The sequence below is a fragment of the Cygnus olor genome, chromosome 7 (assembly GCF_009769625.2).
Source record: "Cygnus olor isolate bCygOlo1 chromosome 7, bCygOlo1.pri.v2, whole genome shotgun sequence".
Taxonomy (NCBI): Eukaryota; Metazoa; Chordata; class Aves; order Anseriformes; family Anatidae; genus Cygnus; species Cygnus olor.
In genome coordinates, this window is record NC_049175.1 from 22,101,171 (window position 1) to 22,111,095 (window position 9,925).

At 37.4% G+C, this 9,925-nt stretch overlaps 1 protein-coding gene across 1 annotated transcript in view; it reads right to left on the reverse strand.

Moving 5' to 3' along the window:
- BLNK (B cell linker) overlaps nt 1–8,379 on the reverse strand; it is a 96,478-nt gene extending 88,099 nt beyond the window's left edge. Inside the window, 2 exon segments of the mRNA XM_040563528.1 lie at nt 3,475–3,537; nt 8,238–8,379. Of these exon segments, the coding sequence (XP_040419462.1) occupies nt 3,475–3,537; nt 8,238–8,312 (138 nt within the window). The 5' untranslated portion in view covers nt 8,313–8,379.
- Between the last annotated feature and the right edge of the window lie 1,546 nt (nt 8,380–9,925).

Consider the following 9,925-nt stretch of genomic DNA (forward strand, 5'->3'; position numbering starts at 1 on the left):
TTATTTCTGTTCTGAAACTGGTAAAAGTTTGATTTAAGGTGTTGTGACCAATTTACTTTGTATTACATGGCTACAGTGTCTGCATGTCTCTACTTTGAACATCTTAAACTTCAGAAAGACCTTAGCATTTACTGATAAAGCTATCTGATTCACTCTTGAACAAAATGCCATTTGCATTAGACGTGAAGTAGGTGTTTGTTAGTTATGTGGTAAGCTTTAGGGTAACTATTTTCTGCAATGTTTCTCAAGCTTTTGACAATATTTTTTCTTCAGAAAATAAGTTGAAATGATTGATGTCCTTGCTGAAACCACACAGGAACTAGAGGCACATCTGATGTGCTGGTGGTTATATCCTGTCATGAGGGAGCAGCACATGCTGCTTTCCAGGACACGAACCTTACAGCAAGGCCTGCCAAGGGGTCTTCACTGGAGAGGCGTTGCATCTTGGATTTGTGCATCTCCCATGAGTACAAAAAGCCTGTGCTGCACATACTTAAAGTGTCAGTGTCATAGCAGGGAAGCAGAAGATTTAGGATGGGCTGAAGGAGTCTTATGGCAGGAACGAGGGCCTATCTAAGAATTGTGAGGGGCTGCTGGTAGGTGTTTAGTTGATTTCCCTTGGATTGTCCTCAGCCTTCACAAGTACTCTTGTTTGTTTTTTGCAGTAATATCTAAGGCAGAAGACAGTTTTTTTTCACACCATGCAAAGATAAAACAGAAAATTGTGCCCCTCTCTGAACATACAGATGGGAAAAGTTCACTAAACTCACATGGAAGACACCACAGAGAGATGCTTTCTTCATCTGCTAGACTAGAAGGAATTTTCGGCAATACCTAACAGAGCTCATAGTAAAACCAGCCCTAAATCTAAATATCCATCTACCATCGGGTAGATGTATAACAATGCTCTACATACATCACAAGAGATCTGCATATGTGCATGGAGTCTCTATGCAATGGCAAGCTTATATTTGTGTTTTATAAGCTATTAAGATGCAGGGGTAAACCTCCCACTCCTGTCTAGTAGATGGCATCAGGCTTTCTCAAGTGTGTTCTGTTTTTTATGGTACATTGCTGTCCAGTGATAGCCAGCTTTTCTCTATTGACTTCTAGCTCCATATCCAATATTAGTCATATAGTGGCTGATATTAGACATCTGTTAAGACTTTGCAGAGTGTAATGCAGTAAATCTTACAGCGCTTGTAACTGAATAATAATTTTGGAAGGTGCAAAACCTAAGGTATTTGCCAGATAATAAATGGATGAAATAATATATGCAGGATTTTGGATACTTGCAAACAAACCAGTAGATCCAGTTAAGGAATCATGTTTGAAGTGATGTAGAATAGATGCTCATATTCAAACTTTTTTGTTGAAGTGGAAGTATCTACCTCAGCCATCTGGTTACAGTGTCATATGCTGTTCAAGCATGTCAGAGAATATCAGGACTCCAAATGTATAATTACACAAGTACAGTTTAAGCCCGGTTAGACAAATTTACCAGCTGTGATCACAGTAAGAGAGAGCCTGCACAACATCTCCCCCTCTGCCCAGCGGCTGCAGAGACCCACTTACATACTGTTTGAAAGAAATGAAAGTGGTAAGGAAAATCATTCTAATGCTAACAGTGCCAGGTGTGTATTCTTGGGAACCATGGACTCCAGACACTCATTTATGTGTTAGTAAGGCCAAGTACCCATGCCTGGGAGGGGTGAACTCAGGTGTCTTGTTAACTGCCACAATTGACACTGAGGTGCCCGTAGGAGTGGCACATCCAGCATTATCTTAGCTCAGAAGTGGGTGCTGGAATCACAGCCTGCTGGTTTTCTGTCTAAAGGAATGTTCCTATTGTTAGGAACAACTTCTTAGGCAGACCTCTCAAACCTTAATGATTTTTCCAGCACAAGCGAAGTTATTGAAGTTGATTTAGTAGGGGTGCATTCTAAATCTGACACTGTGCAACAGAGAGGGAACTTGTCATTCCTGGAATAATTTAGTTTTCTTGTAACTAGGCTGGGAGCTTGGAACAAAAACGTAGGCTGTTCATTTAATTATTTATAAGCTAATTTACATGTTAGTTTGTACATACGTGAACAGCATCTTGTAGCTACTCAAGTATTGCTATTATTGATATCTCTATATATTCAATATATATTTAATCATTTTTTTAGCGTTGTTGTAATTAACTGTTTCAAGCATGACATTATAGATTTATCATATTGACAAAGCTACTGAACAATTTAGTTAAAGAACACGTGAAAACTTCAGGAATGTTAGTACAAGACCTGTCTCGTTCTTTTTACAATGCCATCAAAAATGAACATTGCTTGTTGTATCACATACGTTCCGCCATGGTTTCTGCAATGCAAAGTAATGTTTAAAGGTGTGTTAGAGAATGAAAGTACTTGCTAGCATGCTGTCCAAATTATGCAATTTTAATCATATTGTTTTTTTAAAAAAACAACCCTATCACAGACCATGACCGAAGGCCTCCACTGTTCCTCTTGCTTTTCTCACTTGTGTTTTATTAGGTTACCACTACAGACAGAAAATTTCTCATATCCTTTTCTGCTGTTGCCTGTTGCTACTTGCAGCAGGTATAGGGAGCCAACACATTTAACTTCAGTCCCTCTCTGCCAGCAATGGAGTGAGTACAGCATCTTTAGCAATTCAATTTATAACCTATGAAAGGGATGGGAATCAGCCTGTGTTGGACAGCTTTGTTAGCCTACCCTTAATTATTAGAAAACCCAATTTTACTTTGTGACCATAAAGTATTGAACAAAGTAAACACAAATGTACACAAGTAACTGCAGTTTAATGAATCACTTTGCAGGTCTGGAGCTTCTGTTAATGTAAACAGCAGATGTAATGCCTGGTGCACCCAGGAAACAGCTTTGTTAAGTAACAAAGTGCCAAGCAAAGGTAACTTCTCTGCAGGGTATAAATAAACTATAACAATTAATTTAGCTTTAAAATAGGTCTTAAAGTTCTTTTACTTTGATAGCTACACAAATGGAATTAGAAGTAGAGGAATCACCCAAATTCAAGGAGTTACTCTATTTCTCTCTACTCATTAGTTGAAATTAATTTAACAACACACCTATGCAAAAAACTTTTGCAGAGTTCAACAGAAGAAGCTATCAGATTTTTTTTAATGTTGTGTCCAATATCTCTAAACTATGAACGTAAAGTTCATGTAGAATTGTGTACTAATAATGCTTTTAGTCATGTAAGTTTTAGGGAAAAGCTTGTACATAAATAATAGATTTAAGATATATTTTTCTTTAAAAAAAAAAAGGAAACAAAAAACCCACACACAAAAAAACAAGAACTGGTAAGTCATATTTCGTAAGAGATGTTCCTTGCCACACTGAGGAATGAAAATGTCAGATTAATTCCTGGCACCGTAAGGAATACAAGCCTTATGTTGAAATATGTTTGACTGATAGCCCTTATGAAATATTTACTTACCAAAAAATGAGATCCATTCATGCTCAGTTTTTCTACAAGCACAGCAGATTCAGGCATTCCAAACTATGGTGAGAAATAATAGAATTATTACAAGTATGAAACTTGACATTAGTAAAGAAGCTGATTAATATTTCCATGCTCAAATAGTTAGGGTTGCAGAAATATTTATACTGTTTGTCATGGACAGTCATGAAAAGGATACTGGGCAGAATAACACCAATGTTTAGAAATAAGTAGTGACTTCCATGTAAGAATAGATAAGGCCTCTTAGATATTACCTCTTTCTTCAGAAGAAAGGGCTGATAAAATCATGAATGTAGTAGACGAAGTGAAATTATGAAGCAGAAAATCTAACAAATAGAACAAAGAGCCCAACAGAAATAAATTGTGGAAATTTAATTGCTGTAGGATAAAAGAGGAGGTTAAAAATAGAAACAGGTCAAAAAGGTAGCTTGTGGCATAACTCATCATTAACTGCATCACCTCAGGAAGCAGTTACATCTCCAACTGCTTGGAACTGAAGGCTGTGTAGGAGAAAGCTCTCCTGCTACACGCCTCTATTACCGACTCTCTGTATGCATCAGCAGCAGATGACCGGGTGAGCTGTCTTCAGTTCCCATGGTAGATGGGCATTGCTAGAAAGCAATTCAGGTTCAGAAAGAAGATCTTAGTTCTCTAGCATGGTTGCTTGTTTTTTTCTAAGTAAGCTGGCATTGGTTACAAAGCAAAATGAGACAAGGATGTCCAGTAATAGTATCTCTTTATCACAGTAACTAAATAATAATCTGGAAAAAAAAGTGAGCACATTGGATTGCCTTTATTAAGATATCTTAAAAGTCTAACTAGTTGCTATGCTATATGTTTTAGTACGGGTTTTCAAATAAATTGCAGTTATGCATAACGAGTAGGAAAATATCAGGAACACTTCTTTAAGAATGTACCACTTTTGAAATGACTTTGTGTTTGTTATGCTTGGTCAAAGAATTCAGTCTGTTTGTTTCAGTTCCATTAACAACGTGTATTTTAGTACAGATACTATCAAATCATTTTATTGGTTTACATTAGAACAACTGAGGTCTGGAAAACTGTTAAATGCAAGATCTCCCTGTAGTTAAGAAGCTTGTGTCCAGGTTTTTAAAGGATTGGGCCAGTAGTAGTTTAAACTTTTTTTTTTGTAAGCAAGTAAACTTAGTATTGAAACTGGAAATCAGTGCATCACAGGGAAAATTTGTCATATTTGTTACACATTTATCAGTTCTTGGTGACTCTTCCCTATATTATAGATTTAATTTTTTGTAGCAGTACAGACCAACTCAGATACTAACAGAGAACATTAATGAAAGTAAATTATTCTCATAGCAATACTTGTGGAATTTTCTAAGGTAATTATTTCTAGAATGCTTAAAAGTGATTATCCTTAAAAACCTTCCAAGTGTATTTTAAGTACTTTTTGTATGAAAACTTCATACTCAGACATTTGTACAGATGGTTTGTTTGGCCTGTAAGCCAATATTTCTGCGCTTGATTTTATAAATTGTTCTTTTATACTACAGTTTGGAGAGTGCTTCTTGTTTGCAATTGCTATGGGTGTTGCAGACAGTGTTTGGGTGTGGGGGGTGTTAATTGCTATTTTTTAATGACACTTACACAGACGTTGGCAGAAAGGCAAAAATCGAGGTAACACGGTTTCTATTAATAATAATGCCCACCTATTTTCTTTTATTTGCCCTCTTTTATTTTCTAGTTATTGGTCCCTATGAGCTCCTTTTTCTGTGGTGTTTTGCTGTATGTTATTAATCACGCAGGTAACTTTCATGTGAGGGGAAAAATTGATCTTTTTCAGTTATTAGCTTGTTAGGCAAGCAGATGTCTCACTGTAGGTGTTTGGTGATGACCACTGAATGTTTCATTCTGTTTCAAATACACTAACTCCACAGTATTATGATCAGTACTGAGGAGAGGGACTAGGCTACATGGCAAACGCGTCAGACCAAGTAGATCAACTCTGAGTGCAACATGGAATATATGTGTTGTCACAGTTATAGCATATACACAAGATAACAAGAGTAAGTACATGCATATGCCTAGCAGGTTTCCATTATCGTCTTCACTTATTTATTCTAGAAGTCCCAGCATCAGTCACAGCATATAAAAGCTGATGTGACATTAAGGAAATTGCTGTTCAATTTATTACATTCTGTTCAGTGCTCATTGCTCATTTGCTGTCTTATATACCTATGCCAAACAGTATTTAAACCTTACTCTGAACCCAGAAAAAACTTTTATTTTTTTTGTTGCTTCAAGCTCTTCAGAAATCTTTTCTTTGAGTGCTTCAGAAATACTAATCCACTATGTTTTCTTAGACCACCTTGTGAGGTGAAAGCTGTATTAGCAAGAGGAGTTGAGGTGCCTGAGAAATAAAACTCATACAATATCTGCTGCTTTAAAGATGCATAACTAAAGCTATGCAGGGTCTAAAGTAGGTATACATATACAGCTAATATATTCAATAATTTGGCGTTTTTAGCTTCTGAGCAAAGCTCCCACTGTGGCTGTAACTCAGCTCTCACCACTTCTGCAAACTGGAGTCTGGAATTTCAGCTCAAGCACTCAGGAAATTGCTTTTTTATTTTATTTTATTTTTTTCCCTTACCCTCCTCCATGTGTGACTTGCATGGCTTCAGGTAAAAATGCTGAGCTGGAGCACTGACAAGATCTGATATTTCAAAGCAGAATTAACTTGACATTACCATGAATTCATTCGCTCTCTTTTGGCAAGCCCTGGACTTGCACACCTTACAATATCTGTAAAGGCTCAGAGTCATGCACAGAACATACGGGCTTTTCTGCACTGAAGGAGGCAGGTTCCTCTGGATGGAAAAGATAGCACATGAAGAAGCAATTACAGGCTATCATAATGTGTATATAAATCGGAGCAAATTCAGTTCTGGAACTTTTCATATCTGAGTGCTTGATTCTGCAACCTTAACAGGGGTGATGGACACATACACCACATCTCTGGAAAGGTATCGGACAGCTCCTGTGGGTCGGCTGACTGTGGAAGGGATGGCAGTACCTGGGCCAGCCTCTGCAGTGCTGGCAGTGGGGGCTGGAGGGCTCTGTACAACCTGGCTGCTGCTCCCCAGTGCTAACACCTGGTGTTGGTTATGCTGTAGTGGCTGGATCACTTAGCTGCTTTTGTTGGTGATGTGAGTGTAAGCAAAGCATGAACTTATAAAGTTGGAAAAGGAAGATTATAATACTCTCCCCTGACAAGTACCAAGTCAGAAGTCACAGCTTGCTTGCTGACACTTCCTTGGAAGCCTCTGTGCTGTTGAGAAATTGTTATTAATTTTGCCTTGTATTTTTCTACAGAATTACTGGGTACTTTAATTAATAGATGATACAGTGATTCTTGTCTGATTTCCTTTAAGCTGCAAGGCTTTGAGCTAATTAATCCTCTGAGTAGCTGTTCACGGTAAAAAGTTCAGAGTTTAGTTGAGACATTATCTTTATGGTATGAATCAATTCCATGGAACAGGTTAACTTTCTTAACCTGGGCACTATGGTCCACCCATGATCCATCTGCATTCTAAAACTTTTTTAAACTGTACACACACGAGAATGTGTATTTATGCATGAAACAAAAGTGGAAAGATATAAAATAGTACAGGAACATTTTAAACTTTGGCCTACTTTTTACGTGGTTACAAATGGAACACTTGTAGAAACACTTCATAACAGTATTTTTTTTTTCTTGAAAATGATTACATGCTGCTTCAATTGAGAAGGATGAGAAACTCTAATGACACTAAATTCTCACTGTTTGTGTAAAACAAACACTGGAAAGATGGGTGCTTCTACAATTAGAAGGAGGATGAGCTCAAGTCAAAAACTTTATATAAAGCTATTTAGAGAAATTTCCATTGAAAAAAAAATAAAAGGGAAATGTAAAAGACTATATATCGTAATACACTGAATTAATTTTATTATGTAGGTAAGGTACACATGTAGAAGTTTAAAACCTGAGCCATGATATTCAGTAAGGTAGAAGGAAAAATCTGTTATATATATTTTATATGTATATGTAAACATACGTATATATCAGAGGAGATATTGTACCTATCATGGAGGAGATTATTTAAATAGTGAAAGAATAACTGAAGGTAAGCTTGAAAGACTTTGCAATTCATATTGTTCTACATATAATAGAATGGACATTGCATAGCAAGGAAAGGTACAAGCAGAAAAAGCAATGATTTTTTTTTTTAAAAAAAAAGCTCAAGTACCTTAAGTCTGAGGAAACATCTAGCAACTACTGTGTGTATTTATACATTGAGAAGAAAAGATGAAGAGTTAAGTTCTTACTGACAAGTAAATTTAAAGTAAATTGCAAGTATAAAATATGTCCACATTCACTGAAATGGTTATTTCTTCTCAGTATATAAACTGGGGCATGAAATACCTCTTCTATTCTAAGAAATAGCCCTACGAGCAAACATTTTAATGTGATTTGCCATGTAGCATATCTTAGCTAGCAGCTTCTGCCATGAAATAAATCTGTATTAAAAAATAAGAGAACACCCAGAAGCTCACATAATAACATGAATGAATTCTCAGGGATGGCACCTGCTGACTAATCTATTTTCAGTACTTTAGTATATCTGTGCTATGTTTAGGATATCTGTATACTGTATACAGTAAGATTTTCTGCTAGTTGAATATAGACAACTTTCTAAAGTGTTACGTATGCAATTCAGTACCTGTCTCAGGAGATCTGCAACTTGAAAAGCTGTCCAGTTCTCACACTCTTCCTGAGATGGCAGTTTTGTGGCCATGTTGCTATCCAGTGAGAGAAACTTGGTCTATATGAGTAACACTGATCTGTTGCTTCACTGTCCTTTACTGAGCTGCTGTAGAAATCCTAAGAGGAAGTCCTTTCTGCAACTTTTTTCCTGTTTGCTCACTTAAAGTGAACGCCTTTAAAGATGATTTAGGAAGTATCGATGTTCTTATGCAAACAACTCTTTCAATAAAAGAAAACTATGCAACAGATGCAAATATCTGCCATTACTGAAATCAGTAAAGCACATTCTGCTGAAAATAAGTGCATAAAGTTTCTGAGTCATTGGCATCTTTTAGAGTTAAATATGGAACTAAGTCTTTATGTCTATTGCAAAAACTATTAGATAGCTGCTGTCTCTTGCCTACCTCAAACTCCTTTGTACAGTTGCTTGGATGTGCCTTCAGACTGCATTTGACTTGCTTGTTTGTTTTGACATTGTGCTGTGCTGTTTACATGGGAAAAACAGAACTTAGTTACTGAACTTTTACATCCATGTTGACACATTGTATAATCCCATTCTTTATCTCAAATCTTGGTGCCATGCTTTGGGATGGATATAAATCACTCAAAGGCAATGTATGATCTTAAAGATATTTTTAATTTTTCTTCCTTTTTGTCTTAATACCATTAAAGAACACATCGTCAAAAAAGTCATTTCAATGCTATGTTATCTTTTCCAAAAGGTAGGGCTGACATAAAAATGCTGGTGCTGGGTCAGACCAGAAATTCAGAGAAGTTCACCCAGCTCAATACCTTATTTTCTGACAGTGGTCAAAAGTGAGACACCTAGGGAACAGTAGGGAAACAGGGCAAGATTTTCCGTAGTGTTCCTAATATATAGCATTCCCAACTATTTTGAAATCAACTTACTGGTCTGGATGTGGTTTCCATGTATGCTATGTGCCCATACACTATACATGTTACACAGATGACCCCCAAATTAGGAGGTGTGGCCACAATCCTTTAACGAGGGAACTGCACAACGGTCCGGCTGGACATGGATTGCGGGCTGTAGGAGGAGGAAGATGAGATGTTTGGTGGAGGCTGGGACTTGGATGGAGTTGGGAGGGAGCAGAGCTGAGGGAGGCTCAGGATGGACACTTCTGCCTCTTCCCAGCCCTGTCCCTGTCCATCCATCTCCCTGGAGCTGAATTCCTGCCCCACACGGTGCTTCCCAGCCTCCTCACACTTCCAGCTGAAGAGCAGCAGCACAGGCAGTTCTTACAGTGGAGGAGGGGGCAGGTTGCATAGTCTAAAATGGAGCAATGGGGAAATTTTGGGAGCCATTGTTTTATAGATTGGGCAATAAAACTGTAAAGGTGCATCTGTGGCTGCTGAAACAAACCCAGATTATTTTGCTAAGCAGTTCTGAGTCACCACATCAGGAGAAATATGAAACCTTCCCTAAAAGGCTGGAGACCAAGGAATGTTATATTCTGCTTTCCAATTACTCTTCCTGTTTTATTTGGACATGTGTTCAAAGGTTAAAATGGATTTCAACTAAGTTAAAATGTCTCATCTGTTATCTTCACATTTTCCTGCATGTATTTTTGGTGTTCAAGTGACTGACAGGTTAGTTGCTACTGAATACTCTTAACTCTTTCC